Raw genomic sequence first — 19,442 nt, 5'->3', positions numbered from 1 at the left:
TCCCTCAGGTGTTGCTCTGTTATTCAGGAACGTGTCAAGACCTGACCCTCAGAGCCTACCTTCTATTGACCCTGTTGACTCATCAGTAGGAAAGATTTGTTTCTCTTTTGGCCCATTCAACAACAGAGCGATACTAACCTTGTTTCAGCAGGATGTTGTATCTATACCTTATGTCATGCCTTATTGGAATGGATTTATTGATAATATCTGTTGGGAAAAAGTTTGGATGTTGCCACACACATACCTACTTATTAACAAAATGAAGGAAGTTTCCTTTAAAATGATTCATAAATATTATCCTGCCAACCACTATATGAAAAAGTTTAAGGAAAACATCAACTCAAATTGCTCGTTTTGTAATGACCACCCAGAAACAGTGTTGCATCTTTTTTGGCATTGTATACATGTAAGAAAACTGTGGCAAGACATCAGTAGATTTATAATTGAACACATTTATGAAGATTTTACACTATTGTGGAGAGATGTACTGCTTGGATTCTTTACATACGATAAAAATAAGCTGAAACATTTTCAATGTAATTAATTTCATTATTCTTTTGGCCAAATTTCATATACACAAATGTAAATTTACAAACAAAAAAACACATTTTCTTACCCTACAAAAAGAAATTGAACTGTATTTTAAGACAGTTAAATACTCTACTAACAAAAAAGCTGTTAGAATTGTAAGTGTATGTATGTCCCTTAAGGTCCTTGTGTAATTGTAATGTGATATTGTACCCCCTAGCTCGATTGTCCATTATATATAATCTATATATACTTGTGTTCCCTTATGTACTTTCTGTTTTGATTGGTTGTTAATAAAAATAAAATAAAATAATAAAAAAAGTACTGACCGGCTCTTGCTCTAGTCTAGCTTGACATCAATGAAGGGGCCTTCCTGTGGGCGTTTCTTGCAACAATCAACGCCCCCAAGACACATTCCGCAGCCAGACACACCTGTCACGTGACGGGGAGGTCAATGACCCTGACAAGAAAATGGCGGAATTTGTGGAGCTACGGGTAGGCTAAAAAAAAACAACATAGCCACTGCTAGGTAGAAAGCTATAGCTATCATTTTATTTAAGCAATTTACGTTATCGAATAAGGCATTGAATTAGACATCCGCTTCATATAGGCAAAATTACTTAGCTAACTGTGGAATGGTGCATGTCTGTTTTACCTAGTTAACTGGTGCTGCTCTCGACATTAGCATGCCGCTAGCTAGCTAACAACAATTAGCCAGGTGTAGCCATTGGCTTAGCAATGCGAAATCGCCGTCAAATAGTTTTGTAATGTAGCTTCACGTTAATGTACTTTATCTAATAAAATTAACGTTACCTGTTGAAGGTAAATACTGTTAGTTGACTAGTCCGTAGCTAGTCTATTTACATTCAAATAGGCTATGCTAACATAAGTAGCTATCAAGGTAGGTAGAGACTATTGTCGTCAGTGTTGCTAGTTAGCTGGACTGCTCTTAACTGTTATTTAAAAAAATAAGAGTAATTTTCAGGAATGACTTTCTAGATAAGGTTATTTAGACCGCACCGCTATAAACAGTACTGCAACTAACTCTAATGTAAGAGATCAGTCAAATGATAGCGACGTTATTGATCACTCAAATGATAGTTAGCCATCTGCTATCTACTTGAGATGAGACCGAGGCAAAATTAGTTTTTTATTGGATATTCGGCTTTCGATCGTCAATAGCTATTAAACCACAAACAGAAGGGGTAACAAGTTACAGGGGTTATAAAGCTGAAACATCCGTCTATATAGAACGTTTTCTCACCACCAAATATGGTAGTGACAGGAAGTCCAGTCTGGGTAGTGGGAGAAGATGGAACTAGGTGAAACTGGGCCGACATTCTGCAAAGTTTCTCATCGATTAAACATCTGATATCAATAAAGTTATATATTCTGAATCGGGAGGATGGAGAAAAGTTAACCGCTTTTTTTGTTGAAATAATTTCCCCCCCAACTTTCAATCTTCAATATCTCTTAATTAATAATATTCTTAGATGTAAAGTCCCCTGTTTAACGGGACCTGCGTGGGTCCGACCAACGTTTTTGCTTATAAATCGATCTGTGGACACCGTTGTTTAAAATGGCTTGCATTGAGTGATAACCCTGGTTTTCATGGACACAGTAGTATATGTGACGTAGGATGTGAAACCTGACACCACTTGAAGCTGGGATGGCCCTCCTACCATTGACAGCACATGCCTGCAATTCTTACATCGTATCTAGCAGGAGAGAGTGGGTTCAGCACTGTAGCACATTCAGAGATCAATTTATAGCCATTAATCTAAAATAACGAATAGATTTTAACACGATTAATATGAGAGGAAAGGCGAGTTCCTAACGAGCTCATGAAGCCGAGCTCTGTGAGACCTTCACAGACGTTTTGATCAAGAGAGACCTTATCAAAATATGCAAATGTTCTCTTAAAACTACACATACAAATATATATTTTACAGTTATAAGGAAGGTGACGTCTTATAGTTAGTCGTTTTAATAATTTAATTAAACTATAATTAGAAAGCATATGTCATTTCAAGCCTTATTCATACAGTTTAGTTGAATAGGAAATACATCATATTAAATGTTTAAAATTGTTCATATTTTTTAATCATATTTATACTGTGTACTTGAGCTTGTGTCCTCAGAAGTGACTATACCTCAGCAATTTATAGCTATTTTTTTTACCAGAAAGATGATATTTGAACCTTCCTTGGAGTATGCAGCATAACTAGTTATTGTTTATGGTTCTCATGATAAACAATTACTTTTGGCGATTGTGTAGATTACAATATTGATTACATTTTAACCGGTTTAAACAAAGCGTGCCACGACTATGAAAATGAACGGGGGCAGGATGGAAAACAAAACCACTGCTTTGTTGTTTAAATGTTTATTTGTTTTCTTCTTTTGGTTTTCAATCTTTAACAGCCCTTAAACAAAGCGTGCCATGACTGAAAATGATATATTCTGGAGAGAAAAAAATACACACACCATTTATTTATTTTTTCTCCCTCTTCCCACTGATTTCAGAGTATATAGTTTTCAGAGTCATGGAAGGCTGTGTTTTAAAATCTGCTGAACTATGAAACCTGGAAGAGAATATGGGGCGATAATATGTTCACATACGGGAACCATGCTCATAGTACATCATTTGCAGGAATTATGGATATTTTTTTTGATACGTTTTCTTTTGCTATTTCAATCGTCAAATGAATGCCCCGCAATAACAATACCTATTTGTGTACGGCGTTATTGTATAGCTTTAACAAAATCTTACCATGAGCATGATTCTGCAGTCCCACCGTTTTCTTTTGCCTACCTAACCATATAACTCGCTAATGTTGTGTTTTTTTTTCTTTTTCTTTTTTCTAAAGTCAAGCTCGTCCTCACTCCTCTTCATCCATCGTTTTGTCAGCCTTGCCAATGCCATGCTCTTCCCATGTTTGATCTGATCGAATGGTTCTGGCATTATTCTCGTTCAACATTTTTTAGATGCTTAACGGGTCACATATAATAAGGATTTGTAAGAAACAAGGAAATACACACGTAAGAGCCATCCAGCATGGACCGTATAATGAAGGGTCAGTTGGGCTTTTCTTACTTTCCTGTTATGGGGGGGTTCCTGTTATGGGGGGGTTGTTATGGGGGGTTGTTATGTGAAGGGGGGGGGGGGGGGGTCCTGTTATGGGGGGGGGGGTTGTTATGTGAAGGGGGGGGGGTCCTGTTATGGGGGGGTTGTTATGTGAAGGGGGGGTCCTGTTATGGGGGGTTGTTATGTGAAGGGGGGGGTCCTGTTATGGGGGGGTTCCTGTTATGGGGGTGTTATGTGAAGGGGGGGGTCCTGTTATGGAGGGTTGTTATGTGAAGGGGGGGTCCTGTTCTGGGGGGTTGTTATGTGTAGGGGGGGGTCCTGTTCTGGGGGGTTATGTGAAGGGGGGGTCCTGTTATGGGGGGTTGTTATGTGAAGGGGGGTCCAGTTATGGGGGGGTTGTTATGTGAAGGGGGGGTCGTGTTATGGGGGGTTGTTATGTGAAGGGGGGGGTCCTGTTATGGGGGGTTGTTATGTGATGGGGGGGTCCAGTTATGGGGGGGTTGTTATGTGAAGGGGGGGGGTCCAATTATGGGGGGTTGTTATGTGAAGGGGGGGTCCTGTTCTGGGGGGTTGTTATGTGAAGGGGGGGTCCAGTTATGGGGGGTTGTTATGTGAAGGGGGGAGTCCTGTTCTGGGGGGGTTGTTATGTGGGAGGGGGGGTATCAAATGTGTAATAATAATTGTGTTGGAATAGCTCTATTCTGGGTAGTTTCACCTCGCCATTGACATGTTTGGTGTTTTTGCTTTTAAAGCCAATATTGCTAACCTGGCTGTGCCATGTAAAGATAACACGAGTCATTGTTTTGTTATGATATCAGAATGTACAGCCTATATGTTCTCTCTGACAGCTGAATCCTAGTCACATACTTTTACACTTTTTACAACTTCAAAATGAGGCTAATCATCTGAACTAAAGAAAACATGGCATAAAAACTTGAATTTTCCTCAAGTGGCAAAAATGATTAGCCTAATCATTCCTAATCATGTTTTTAATGACATGGTAGCCTGTCTGTGTCCTCATGTCTCCCCTTGTTTTTCCAGAGCATGGTATCAAGTTTCAGAGTGTCAGAGCTACAAGTGTTACTGGGCTTCGCTGGGCGAAACAAGAGTGGTCCCAAGCATGAGCTCCTTCTGAGGGTCTTGCACCTCCTGAAGAACGCCTCCTGCAGTCCAGCCGTCCAGATCAAAATCAAGGAACTTTATCGCCGCCGCTATCCCAGGACGATAGACACTTGTCTTACCGACTTGGCTGCAGTTAAGTCTGCGTTCTCCGCGGCAGCGGAAGGCGGTGGCGTTACCGTGGTAACCTCTGACCTCAGTGACCTGTCCCCTGACGGCGCCGGTGTCTCCCGGGACTTTGACCTGGCGTCCGATTCGCTGCTCCTCTCTGGTGATTCGCTGCTGCTCCACGAGGAGACCAATAAGGAGCTGAGGATGAACCTCCAGCAGCCCGCCCCTCTCATCCCTCCGGTCCATCCAGACGTCCAAATGAAGTCTCTGCCATTCTACGACGTGTTGGACATCCTGGTTAAACCCTCCAGCCTGGGTCAGTGTCTCTCTGGTAAATCTATCTAGTTGGACTTCTACCATATTACTGGGCAGGCTTTACATTGATGAAATGAATGATTACTGATCGACTCTGATTAGGTGTGTGAATGATTGTTCTTGCTTGTCACAAACTGATTCTTGTTGTCCTGAAACCCGAGTGGCGCAGCGGTCTAAGGCATCTGCATCTCAGTACAAGAGGCGTCACTACAGTCCCTGGTTCGAATCCAGGCTGTATCACATCCGGTCGTGATTGGGAATCCCATAGGGCGGCGCACAATTGGCCCAGTGTCGTCCGGGTGTGGCCGGGGTAGACCCGTCATTGTAAATAAGAATTTGTTGTTAACTGACATGCCTAGTTAAAGAAAGGTTAAATAAAATAAAATATTAATAAAACAACGACCTGTCGGCCACTGTAACTTTAGACAAGTTCTTCTAGTTCTGAATGGTTTCGATGGGTGTATAGGGCAAGCTTAAGCAATATAATACAAGCTGCCTATCTCTTGTAATCTAGGTGGACATTCCATCATATTTCTGGTCAGACGTGACATTACTGATGAAGGAGTCTTGTGATTAAGTGGCTGAATGTTCTGTTAATTCTGGTCATAATCTGATGTCCGTTTTTCTTGTTGTCCTTTCCACTTCAGAGCCTTAAACCAGCCTGTTGGTTCTAATGTTAGACATTTCTCAAGTTCTCATAGATCGAAAATGATGGCTCATATCATAGTAGCTCTGCCTATCTCTCCGGTAATGTTGACATGACTGCCTATCTCTCTGGTAATGTTGACATGACTGCCTATCTCTCTGGTAATGTTGACATGACTGCCTATCTCTCTGGTAATGTTGACATGACTGCCTATCTCTCTGGTAATGTTGACATTCTGCCTATCTCTCTTCTGCCTATCTCTCTGGTAATGTTGACATTCTGCCTATCTCTCTTCTGCCTATCTCTCTGGTAATGTTGACATTACTGCCTATCTCTCTGGTAATGTTGACATTCTGCCTATCTCTCTGGTAATGTTGACATTCTGCCTATCTCTCTGGTAATGTTGACATGACTGCCTATCTCTCTGGTAATGTTGACATTCTGCCTATCTCTCTGGTAATGTTGACATGACTGCCTATCTCTCTGGTAATGTTGACATTACTGCCTGTCTCTCTGGTAATGTTGACATTCTGCCTATCTCTCTGGTAATGTTGACATGACTGCCTATCTCTCTGGTAATGTTGACATTCTGCCTATCTCTCTGGTAATGTTGACATTCTGCCTATCTCTCTGGTAATGTTGACATTACTGCCTATCTCTCTGGTAATGTTGACATTCTGCCTATCTCTCTGGTAATGTTGAAATTACTGCCTATCTCTCTGGTAATGTTGACATTACTGCCTATCTCTCTGGTAATGTTGACATTCTGCCTATCTCTCTGGTAATGTTGAAATTACTGCCTATCTCTCTGGTAATGTTGACATTACTGCCTATCTCTCCGTTAATGTTGACATATCTGACCACAGACTGCATTGAAGTGTCTGAATGTTATATATTTTTTTGCATCATATCACAATCCGATGTCCTTATTCTACTAGGAGCCAGCACTGTTCAGAGATACCACCAAGAGAAATACTTCATCTTCGCCTTGACGCCTCAACAAGTCAGGGAGGTGTGCATTTCAAGGTATGGGCTGCTCTGCTCTCACAGCACCTACTCCTCCTGACCCGTTCCACAATAGTTCTGTTTCTAATTTGCATGGGTTCTTGTTCTTAAAGGGACTTCCTACCAGGTGGCAGAAGAGACTACATGGTTCAGATACAACTGAGGTGAGGGATAGATAGAATGCAGAGTCATAATTCCAGAAACTATTCAGACACCTGGAGCCCCAGAGGAGATTTACCTTCAAATCATCTTGTTTATTGCTTCTCAAATGGAGTTTTTCTACATTTTTTCTTGTAGGTTTTGTCTGTCAGAAACAAGTTGTCCCCAAGAAGACAACTACCCCAACAGTCTCTGCATTAAAGTTAATGGGAAGCTCTTCCCCCTGCCGGTACGTACTGGTTTCTCAGCTGGTCTAGGATCAGGTCCCAGCTGTTTACGTTATTTTATTCGTTATGATCTAAAAGGCAAAACAGATCCTAGATCAGCGCATACTAAAGTGAGACTATTTCTAATATGACGTGATGGTAAAGTTGTGTTGTGTTGTTTTTCAGGGTTATGCCCCGCCCCCTAAAAATGGAGTGGAACAGAAGAGACCGGGAAGACCTCTAAATATCACCTCATTGGTCAGATTGTCCTCTGCCGTACCCAATCAGATCTCTGTAACGTGGGCAGCCGAAATCGGAAAGGTATTGTAAACACTAACATTGAGAATCAATGTATTTTTCACTATTTTATTGTGAACTTTATTTATAGTAACAACTGTAAAGATGCCTTTTTTGCATCATAGTCTTCATTAGGCCTTTCAAGCTGGTGTGTCGTTCCTGACGTTCCCCCGCGTGTCGTTCCTGACGTTCCCCCCGCGTGTCGTTCCAGACGTTCCTCCGCGTGTCGTTCCTGACGTTCCCCCGCGTGTCGTTCCTGACGTTCCCCCGCGTGTCGTTCCTGACGTTCCCCCGCGTGTCGTTCCTGACGTTCCCCCCGCGTGTCGTTCCAGACGTTCCTCCGCGTGTCGTTCCTGACGTTCCCCCGCGTGTCGTTCCTGACGTTCCCCCGCGTGTCGTTCCTGACGTTCCCCCGCGTGTCGTTCCAGACGTTCCCCCGCGTGTCGTTCCTGACGTTCCCCCGCGTGTCGTTCCTGACGTTCCCCCGCGTGTCGTTCCTGACGTTCCCCCGCGTGTCGTTCCTGACGTTCCCCCGCGTGCCGTTCCTGACGTTCCCCCGCGTGTCGTTCCTGACGTTCCCCCGCGTGTCGTTCCTGACGTTCCCCCGCGTGTCGTTCCTGACGTTCCCCCGCGTGTCGTTCCTGACGTTCCCCCGCGTGTCGTTCCTGACGTTCCCCCGCGTGTCGTTCCTGACGTTCCTCCGCGTGTCGTTCCTGACGTTCCCCCGCGTGTCGTTCCTGACGTTCCTCCGCGTGTCGTTCCTGACGTTCCCCCGCGTGTCGTTCCTGACGTTCCTCCGCGTGTCGTTCCTGACGTTCCCCCGCGTGTCGTTCCTGAAGTTCCCCCGCGTGTCGTTCCTGACGTTCCTCCGCGTGTCGTTCCTGACGTTCCCCCGCGTGTCGTTGAAGCAGACAGATCATTCTATTTCTCCGCCTGTCGTTCCAGACGTACTCCATGTCGGTGTACCTGGTGAGGCAGCTCACCTCACCTCTACTGCTGCAGAGGCTCAGGATGAAGGGCATCAGAAACCCAGACCACTCCAGAGCGCTGAGTAAACACACACACACACACACACACACACACGTGTGGTCACACTCATATATACACAAATACACTCACTCGCTCACTCACTCACTCACTCACTGACTCACTCACTCACACACGAACATTAGAGGACAGGCTCATTGCAATTGATTCCCACTGAATCACACTCGCAACACATGTTTGTGTTAAATCTGTAATGTCCTTCAAATCTTCCCCTGTCCTCTTGCAGTAAAAGAGAAGCTGACAGCAGACCCTGATAGTGAGATTGCCACAACCAGCCTGAGGGTGTCGCTCATGTGCCCCGTGAGTAAAACACGCTGAAAAATAAATAAATACTACATTTCATACAAATCAGTCTGGTACAACTTTTACAGACAGACAAAGATATGTGTTACAAATATGTGGTTAAACTGGCCAATTCATCTCTCTTTTTCATCTCTCTTTTTCGTCTCTTTTTCGTCTCTCTTTTTCTTCTCTCTTTTTCGTCTCCCTTTTTCGTCTCTCTTTTTCGTCTCTCTTTTTCGTCTCTCTTTTCCGTCTCTCTTTTCCGTCTCTCTTTTTCGTCTCTCTTTTCCGTCTCTCTTTTCCGTCTCTCTTTTCCGTCTCTCTTTTCCGTCTCTCTCTTCCGTCTCTCTTTTTCGTCTCTCTCTTTCATCTCTCTTTTTCATCTCTCTCATCTGTAGCTGGGTAAAATGCGTCTGACAGTGCCGTGTCGAGCTGTCACCTGTTCCCACCTGCAGTGTTTCGACGCGGCCCTCTACCTGCAGATGAATGAGAAGAAACCCACCTGGGTCTGTCCTGTCTGTGACAAGAAGGCCCCCTACGAGAGCCTGATCATCGACGGGTTGGTACCTCTCTCTAATAATAATTATAATAATACCTGGGTCTGTCCTGTCTGTGACAAGAAGGCCCCCTACGAGAGCCTGATCGTCGACGGGTTGGTACCTCTCTCTAATAATAATTATAATAATACCTGGGTCTGTCCTGTCTGTGACAAGAAGGCCCCCTACGAGAGCCTGATCGTCGACGGGTTGGTACCTCTCTCTAATAATAATTATAATAATACCTGGGTCTAAAGTAGCGATGCACCGATATGACATTTTTTCCGCCGCCTCTTAAGCATTCTAGTACAGTTAAATAGTTAACACACACACATGGACACAGCGGTCTAAGGCACTGTATCTCAGTGCAAGAGGCGTCACTACAGTCCCTGGTTCGATTCCAGGCTGTATCACATCCGGCCGTGATTGGGAGGCCCATAGGGCGGCACACAATTGGCCCAGCGTTGTCCGGGTTTGGCCGTGGTAGGCTGTTGTCCGGGTTTGGCCGTGGTAGGCTGTTGTCCGGGTTTGGCCGTGGTAGGCTGTTGTCCGGGTTTGGCCGGGGCTGAGCCGTCATTGTAAATAAGAATTTGTTCTTAACTGACTTGCCTAGTTAATAGTTACACACCACACTGACCAAAAATGTATTTTGATGTCATTTACGTATGTCCTCATTACCAGTAAAACAATCAAATCCGATTTCATTCACTTACTTGCTGTTTCGTTGTTCATTTGTTCAGTCGTTTCATTTTCAACCAGGATTTCTATGGAACGCCGTTTGGGTCTTTGCGTGTCAAAAAATACGATTTGACGCGTCAAATAACACAATTTGACTTGTCAATTAAGCTCGTTGACCAAAGGGGACCTGAATATGACTGCACGTCACAAAATAATGTAAGGCGTTCATCATTTTTTCCACGTAGTTATTACACATTGATTACACTACCACTCGTATTTCATATGTCACAACGATTCATCGATACGTATGCTACGATGCTGGTAAAGTTGTCTCGCGCACCTACAGTGCTGGTCATAAAAGCTAGCTAGCTCATGGATGCAAACAATGTTCTTCCCCAAAAACAAAGCAAAACGACAATCTGTTTCAGTAGCTGTCGTTAGCTAGCTAACTATATAGCTAGGTGTTATCATCTAAAATACCCCTAATTTATAAGACAGTTCTTATTTGATTAATGGTGGTCGGACCCATCTACAGTGGGGAGAACAAGTATTTGATACACTGCCGATTTTGCAGGTTTTCCTACTTACAAAGCATGTAGAGGTCTGTAATTTTTATCATAGGTACACTTCAACTGTGAGAGACGGAATCTAAAACAAAAATCCAGAAAATCACATTGTATGATTTTTAAGTAATTCATTTGCATTTTATTGCATGACATAAGTATTTGATCACCTAATAATAATAATTAATGACAATAATAATAATAATAATAATGATGACGATAATAACAATAGTGATGACGATAATAATGATGATAATGACGATAATAATAATAGTGATGACAATAATAATGATGATAATGACGATAATAATAATAGTGATGACGATAATAATGATGATAATGACGATAATAATAATAGTGATGACGGTAATAATGATGATAACAATAATAATGATGATAATGACGATAATAATGATGATAATGACAATTACGATAATGACGATAATGACGATTATAATAATAATGATGATGATGATAATGATGATAATGACGATAATAATAATAATGATGACGGTAATAATGATGATAACAATAATAATGATGATAATGACGATAATAATAATAATAGTGATGACGGTAATAATGATGACGATGATATTAACACCAGGATATATCCTGTCTGTGATGAGGCTTCCTATGAGAGCTTCGTCATCGATGGGTGGTTGGTACCTCTATTATTATTATTATTAGTAGTAGTAAAATAAGGAACCATTTTATTTTACAGCCCGGTTATTGCAGTGGCAATGATTTTGTAACTGTGTTAGAGTGTATTAGCTGAGGTAGAATAGAGGCCTGAATGGTATCAATAGATATTGTAACTATGTTAGAGTGTATTAGCTGAGGTAGAATAGAGGCCTGGATGGTATCAATAGATATTATAACTGTTAGTGTATTAGTTGAGGTAGAATAGAGGCCTGAATGGTATCAATAGATATTATAACTATGTTAGAGTGTATTAGCTGAGGTAGAATAGAGGCCTGAATGGTATCAATAGATATTGTAACTGTTAGTCTATTAGCTGAGGTAGAATAGAGGCCTGGATGGTATCAATAGATATTATAACTGTTAGTGTATTAGCTGAAGTAGAATAGAGGCCTGGATGGTATTAATAGATATTATAACTGTTAGTCTATTAGCTGAGGTAGAATAGAGGCCTGGATGGTATCAATAGATATTATAACTGTTAGTCTATTAGCTGAGGTAGAATAGAGGCCTGAATGGTATCAATAGATATTATAACTGTTAGTCTATTAGCTGAGGTAGAATAGAGGCCCGAATGGTATTAATAGATATTATAACTGTGTTAGAGTGTATTAGCTGAGGTAGAATAGAGGCCTGAATGGTATCAATAGATATTATAACTGTTAGTGTATTAGCTGAGGTAGAATAGAGGCCTGAATGGTATCAATAGATATTATAACTGTTAGTCTATTAGCTGAGGTAGAATAGAGGCCTGAATGGTATCAATAGATATTATAACTGTTAGTGTATTAGCTGAGGTAGAATAGAGGCCTGAATGGTATCAATAGATATTATAACTGTTAGTGTATTAGCTGAGGTAGAATAGAGGCCTGAATGGTATCAATAGATATTATAACTGTTAGTCTATTAGCTGAGGTAGAATAGAGGCCTGAATGGTATCAATAGATATTATAACTGTTAGTGTATTAGCTGAGGTAGAATAGAGGCCTGAATGGTATCAATAGATATTATAACTGTTAGTGTATTAGCTGAGGTAGAATAGAGGCCTGAATGGTATCAATAGATATTATAACTGTTAGTCTATTAGCTGAGGTAGAATAGAGGCCTGAATGGTATCAATAGATATTATAACTGTTAGTGTATTAGCTGAGGTAGAATAGAGGCCTGAATGGTATCAATAGATATTATAACTGTTAGTGTATTAGCTGAGGTAGAATAGAGGCCTGAATGGTATCAATAGATATTATAACTGTTAGTCTATTAGCTGAGGTAGAATAGAGGCCTGAATGGTATCAATAGATATTATAACTGTTAGTGTATTAGCTGAGGTAGAATAGAGGCCTGAATGGTATTAATAGATATTATAACTGTGTTAGAGTGTATTAGCTGAGGTAGAATAGAGGCCTGAATGGTATCAATAAATATTGTAACTGTTAGTCTATTAGCTGAGGTAGAATAGAGGCCTGAATGGTATCAATAGATATTGTAACTATGTTAGAGTGTATTAGCTGAGGTAGAATAGAGGCCTGAATGGTATCAATAGATATTATAACTGTGTTAGAGTGTATTAGCTGAGGTAGAATAGAGGCCTGAATGGTATCAATAGATATTGTAACTGTTAGTCTATTAGCTGAAGTAGAATAGAGGCCTGAATGGTATTAATAGATATTATAACTGTTAGTGTATTAGCTGAGGTAGAATAGAGGCCTGAATGGTATCAATAGATATTATAACTGTTAGTCTATTAGCTGAGGTAGAATAGAGGCCTGAATGGTATTAATAGATATTATAACTGTGTTAGAGTGTATTAGCTGAGGTAGAATAGAGGCCTGAATGGTATCAATAGATATTGTAACTGTTAGTGTATTAGCTGAGGTAGAATAGAGGCCTGAATGGTATCAATAGATATTATAACTGTTAGTCTATTAGCTGAGGTAGAATAGAGGCCTGAATGGTATCAATAGATATTGTAACTATGTTAGAGTGTATTAGCTGAGGAAGAATAGAGGCCTGAATGGTATCAATAGATATTGTAACTGTTAGTCTATTAGCTGAGGTAGAATAGAGGCCTGAATGGTATCAATAGATATTGTAACTATGTTAGAGTCTATTAGCTGAGGTAGAATAGAGGCCTGAATGGTATCAATAGATATTGTAACAGTCTATTAGCTGAGGTAGAATAGAGGCCTGAATGGTATCAATAGATATTATAACTGTTAGTCTATTAGCTGAGGTAGAATAGAGGCCTGAATGGTATCAATAGATATTATAACTGTTAGTCTATTAGCTGAGGTAGAATAGAGGCCTGAATGGTATCAATAGATATTATAACTGTTAGTCTATTAGCTGAGGTAGAATAGAGGCCTGAATGGTATCAATAGATATTATAACTGTTAGTCTATTAGCTGAGGTAGAATAGAGGCCTGAATGGTATTAATAGCAGAGCTGAATACTGTAGTGTTCTATGGATCTTTAAAGCATGAATGGAACATCAAAGGAATGTTGTTGGAACATGTCTGTCCCTCTGTCTGACCGGTTGTTGGAACATGTCTGTCCCTCTGTCTGACCGGTTGTTGGAACATGTCTGTCCCTCTGTCTGACCGGTTGTTGGAACATGTCTGTCCCTCTGTCTGACCGGTTGTTGGAACATGTCTGTCCCTCTGTCTGACCGGTTGTTGGAACATGTCTGTCCCTCTGTCTGACCGGTTGTTGGAACATGTCTGTCCCTCTGTCTGACCGGTTGTTGGAACATGTCTGTCCCTCTGTCTGACCGGTTGTTGGAACATGTCTGTCCCTCTGTCTGACCGGTTGTTGGAACATGTCTGTCCCTCTGTCTGACCGGTTGTTGGAACATGTCTGTCCCTCTGTCTGACCGGTTGTTGGAACATGTCTGTCCCTCTGTCTGACCGGTTGTTGGAACATGTCTGTCCCTCTGTCTGACCGGGTTGTTGGAACATGTCTGTCCCTCTGTCTGACCGGTTGTTGGAACATGTCTGTCCCTCTGTCTGACCGGTTGTTGGAACATGTCTGTCCCTCTGTCTGACCGGTTGTTGGAACATGTCTGTCCCTCTGTCTGACCGGTTGTTGGAACATGTCTGTCCCTCTGTCTGACCGGTTGTTGGAACATGTCTGTCCCTCTGTCTGACCGGTTGTTGGAACATGTCTGTCCCTCTGTCTGACCGGTTGTTGGAACATGTCTGTCCCTCTGTCTGACCGGTTGTTGGAACATGTCTGTCCCTCTGTCTGACCGGTTGTTATAACATGTCTGTCCCTCTGTCTGACCGGTTGTTGGAACATGTCTGTCCCTCTGTCTGACCGGTTGTTGGAACATGTCTGTCCCTCTGTCTGTCAGGTTGTTATAACATGTCTGTCCCTCTGTCTGACCGGTTGTTGGAACATGTCTGTCCCTCTGTCTGACCGGTTGTTGGAACATGTCTGTCCCTCTGTCTGACCGGTTGTTATAACATGTCTGTCCCTCTGTCTGACCGGTTGTTGGAACATGTCTGTCCCTCTGTCTGACCGGTTGTTATAACATGTCTGTCCCTCTGTCTGACCGGTTGTTGGAACATGTCTGTCCCTCTGTCTGACCGGTTGTTGGAACATGTCTGTCCCTCTGTCTGACCGGTTGTTGGAACATGTCTGTCCCTGTTGGAACATGTCTGTCCCTCTGTCTGACCAGTTGTTGGAACATGTCTGTCCCTCTGTCTGACCGGTTGTTGGAACATGTCTGTCCCTCTGTCTGACCGGTTGTTATAACATGTCTGTCCCTCTGTCTGACCGGTTATTGGAACATGTCTGTCCCTCTGTCTGTCAGGTTATTCATGGAGATTCTGAACGACTGCTCTGATGTGGATGAGATCAAGTTCCAGGAGGACGGGACCTGGTGCCCCATGAGACCACGGAAAGAGGCCCTCAGTGTGTCCTCAACCTGTATCCCAAAAATAGAACGTAAGTCCTCCTATAGACATCAACCGTCTCTGCTATAAATACCGTATCTATAGTATACCTACTGACTGATCTGTCACTTGATACTCATCTCTCCTCCCCCAGCGCGTCTATGTGCCGTGGTCCCCTCCCACAGCGAGCTCAGCTCAACCAATAAGAAGGCAGACGTGATCGACCTGACCCTGGAGAGCTCATCATCATCATCAGAGGAGGAGGAAGAGGAGCCTGATCCGCCACTGAAGAAGAGATGCCTCTACATGTCCAAGACAGAGGAGGTGCACGCTAAGGGGTGAGTTCAAATTTGATTTGTCACAGGCGTAGGTAGACCTGAATGTGAAATGTTTACTTACAAGTCCTTAACCAACAATGCAGTTCAAGAAATAGAGTTAAGAAAATATTTACTGAATAAAGTAAAGTAGAAAATATAATAATGATAACTGAACTAGTCGCTACTAGGGCTGTAGTGGCCATGACATTCTGTCAGCCGGTAACTGTCATGCAAATAACTGCCGGTCTCCCGGTAATTGACCGTTAATTAACAAACACTTTTAGCATCTCCGGGCTTCTACTCATACAAGCCAGGACCTTTACAACAGCTACATTTAGGAAGTAGACAAGTCCATTTAATATACACTAGTGATGCACCGATATGACATTTTTGGCCGATACCGATGTCCGATATAAAAACAAAACAAAAAACGATGCCGATATTTCAAATTTGAGCGTCCTTTTAAGCATTCTATTACAGTTAAATAGTTAACACACACACACATGGACACAGCGGTCTAAGGCATCTGCATCTCAGTGCAAGAGGCGTCACTACAGTCCCTGGTTCGAATCCAGGCTGTATCACATCCGGCCGTGATTGGGAATCCCATAGGGCGGCGCACAATTGGTCCAGTGTCGTCCGGGCCGTCATTGTAAAATAAGAATTTGTTCTTAACTGACTTGCCTCGTTAATTAACGCCATAAAAGGTTACACGCCACACTGACCAAACCGTTATTTTGATGGCATTTACGTTATGTCCTCATTACCAGTAAAGCATAATCAAATCCGATTTCTTTCACTTACTTTGCTGTGCTATTTTGTTGTTAATTTGTTCAGTCGTTTCATTCTCAACCAAGATTTCTATGGAACAAATGGAACAAATTGTGCTTTATTCCCAACGCGGTATTGTAAACACATCGTTCGTGGCCGGTGTTTCCAGACTGTTCTGTACAGCTTTGACAATGCTACTGTATCTTTTTTCACACGCAAAGATGTTTGGTACTATATTTATTGAAGATCAAATTGAATCACTTTAAAAAAAAAAAAAAACGCAAATTTGGGTGTAATCAATTAGCTTAATTTCTCAAGAGATCAAATTAAATTCCATCAAAATAATATTTCAGGAAAGCTAATCATATCCATTTCTAACTACAAACGATTTCAGTATCTTTCCTGTGTGCTTTACTAGCCCGTTTCTTCTGCGTGTCAAAGACAGGCAAGGGGTCATCTTCACTTGTTTTTTAAAACTGGGGACTCAGCGATATGACCCCCAAGCAGCAGTGTAAATAACATCACGACGCAGAGGCTGAACTTCCCTCACGTGACATCTGCTGCAATGTGATCGCTGTGTGACGACGACAACTCCTATACATATTAAACTCTGTGCTCTGTGTTATTGGCCCGTTGACGACGTCTACCTTGGTTGTTTCTCTGAATCTAATCGGTGTTTCTAACCTTCAGAGTGTTGACGTATCAGCCGTCGACGGTGCGCCTCCCAAATGTACAGGCCCTGGACACGCCGTACCTGATGTCTTCACTGGCAGACTATACAGTCCCCTTCCACCACTCCACCCTGTCCACCATCCCTACAGACATGCAGAGTAAGTCACCCTGTCACCATCCCTACAGACATGTAGAGTAAGTCACCATGTCACCATCCCTACAGACATGCAGAGTAAGTCACCCTGTCACCATCCCTACAGACATGCAGAGTAAGTCACCAAGTCACCATGTCACCATCCCTACAGACATGCAGAGTAAGTCACCCTGTCACCATCCCTACAGACATGCAGAGTAAGTCACCAAGTCACCATCCCTACAGACATGCAGAGTAAGTCACCCTGTCACCATCCCTACAGACATGCAGAGTAAGTCACCAAGTCACCATCCCTACAGACATGCAGAGTAAGTCACCCTGTCACCATCCCTACAGACATGCAGAGTAAGTCACCCTGTCACCATCCCTACAGACATGCAGAGTAAGTCACCCTGTCACCATCCCTACAGACATGTAGAGTAAGTCACCATGTCACCATCCCTACAGACATGTAGAGTAAGTCACCCTGTCACCATCCCTACAGACATGTAGAGTAAGTCACCCTGTCACCATCCCTACAGACATGTAGAGTAAGTCACCCTGTCACCATCCCTACAGACATGCAGAGTAAGTCACCCTGTCACCATCCCTACAGACATGCAGAGTAAGTCACCATCCCTACAGACATGCAGAGTAAGTCACCCTGTCACCATCCCTACAGACATGTAGAGTAAGTCACCCTGTCACCATCCCTACAGACATGTAGAGTAAGTCACCCTGTCACCATCCCTACAGACATGTAGAGTAAGTCACCCTGTCACCATCCCTACAGACATGCAGAGTAAGTCACCCTGTCACCATCCCTACAAGCATATAGAGTAAGTTACCATCCCTACAGACATGTAGAGTAAGTCACCCTGTCACCATCCCTACAGACATGTAGAGTAAGTCACCCTGTCACCATCCCTACAGACATGTAGAGTAAGTCACCATCCCTACATACATGCAGAGTAAGTCACCATGTCACCATCCCTACAGACATGTAGAGTAAGTCACCCTGTCACCATCCCTACAGACATGTAGAGTAAGTCACCATGTCACCATCCCTACAGACATGTAGAGTAAGTCACCCTGTCACCATCCCTACAGACATGTAGAGTAAGTCACCCTGTCACCATCCCTACAGACATGTAGAGTAAGTCACCATGTCACCATCCCTACAGACATGTAGAGTAAGTCACCATGTCACCATCCCTACAGACATGTAGAGTAAGTCACCCTGTCACCATCCCTACAGACATGTAGAGTAAGTCACCCTGTCACCATCCCTACAGACATGCAGAGTAAGTCACCCTGTCACCATCCCTACAGACATGCAGAGTAAGTCACCATGTCACCATCCCTACAGACATGTAGAGTAAGTCACCATGTCACCATCCCTACAGACATGTAGAGTAAGTCACCCTGTCACCATCCCTACAGACATGTAGAGTAAGTCACCCTGTCACCATCCCTACAGACATGTAGAGTAAGTCACCCTGTCACCATCCCTACAGACATGCAGAGTAAGTCACCCTGTCACCATCCCTACAGACATGTAGAATAAGTCACCCTGTCACCATCCCTACAGACATGTAGAGTAAGTCACCCTGTCACCATCCCTACAGACATGTAGAGTAAGTCACCCTGTCACCATCCCTACAGACATGCAGAGTAAGTCACCATCCCTACAGACATGTAGAGTAAGTCACCCTGTCACCATCCCTACAGACATGTAGAGTAAGTCACCCTGTCACCATCCCTACAGACATGCAGAGTAAGTCACCCTGTCACCATCCCTACAGACATGTAGAATAAGTCACCCTGTCACCATCCCTACAGACATGTAGAGTAAGTCACCCTGTCACCATCCCTACAGACATGCAGAGTAAGTCACCATGTCACCATCCCTACAGACATGTAGAGTAAGTCACCATGTCACCATCCCTACAGACATGCAGAGTAAGTCACCATCCCTACAGACATGCAGAGTAAGTCACCATCCCTACAGACATGTAGAGTAAGTCACCCTGTCACCATCCCTACAGACATGTAGAGTAAGTCACCCTGTCACCATCCCTACAGACATGTAGAGTAAGTCACCCTGTCACCATCCCTACAGACATGTAGAGTAAGTCACCCTGTCACCATCCCTACAGACATGCAGAGTAAGTCACCATCCCTACAGACATGTAGAGTAAGTCACCCTGTCACCATCCCTACAGACATGTAGAGTAAGTCACCCTGTCACCATCCCTACAGACATGTAGAGTAAGTCACCCTGTCACCATCCCTACAGACATGTAGAGTAAGTCACCCTGTCACCATCCCTATAGACATGTAGAGTAAGTCACCATGTCACCATCCCTAC

General features: G+C 43.0%; 1 protein-coding gene across 2 annotated transcripts in view; it reads left to right on the top strand.

Annotated features, from left to right (window-relative positions):
* Positions 1-972: 972 nt before the first annotated feature.
* LOC120038006 (E3 SUMO-protein ligase PIAS2-like) overlaps positions 973-19,442 on the top strand; it is a 30,202-nt gene continuing 11,732 nt past the window's right edge. The window contains exons 1-13 of one of the 2 annotated variants that reach the window (XM_038983952.1): positions 973-1,023; positions 3,399-3,605; positions 4,658-5,162; positions 6,746-6,833; positions 6,926-6,976; positions 7,110-7,200; positions 7,364-7,498; positions 8,420-8,525; positions 8,748-8,821; positions 9,202-9,362; positions 15,097-15,230; positions 15,333-15,516; positions 16,957-17,096. In XM_038983952.1, coding sequence (XP_038839880.1) covers positions 4,661-5,162; positions 6,746-6,833; positions 6,926-6,976; positions 7,110-7,200; positions 7,364-7,498; positions 8,420-8,525; positions 8,748-8,821; positions 9,202-9,362; positions 15,097-15,230; positions 15,333-15,516; positions 16,957-17,096 — 1,666 coding nt within the window. In that variant the 5' untranslated portion in view covers positions 973-1,023; positions 3,399-3,605; positions 4,658-4,660. Of the gene's footprint in view, positions 1,024-3,398; positions 3,606-4,657; positions 5,178-6,745; positions 6,834-6,925; positions 6,977-7,109; positions 7,201-7,363; positions 7,499-8,419; positions 8,526-8,747; positions 8,822-9,201; positions 9,363-15,096; positions 15,231-15,332; positions 15,517-16,956; positions 17,097-19,442 lie in introns of both variants that reach the window. The other variant, XM_038983951.1, reaches the window with a different exon arrangement.

This window comes from Salvelinus namaycush, unplaced genomic scaffold, assembly GCF_016432855.1.
Source record: "Salvelinus namaycush isolate Seneca unplaced genomic scaffold, SaNama_1.0 Scaffold203, whole genome shotgun sequence".
Lineage (NCBI taxonomy): Eukaryota > Metazoa > Chordata > Actinopteri > Salmoniformes > Salmonidae > Salvelinus > Salvelinus namaycush.
The sequence above is the reverse complement of the archived record's forward strand: the minus strand, read 5'-3'. Positions and strand labels throughout refer to the sequence as shown.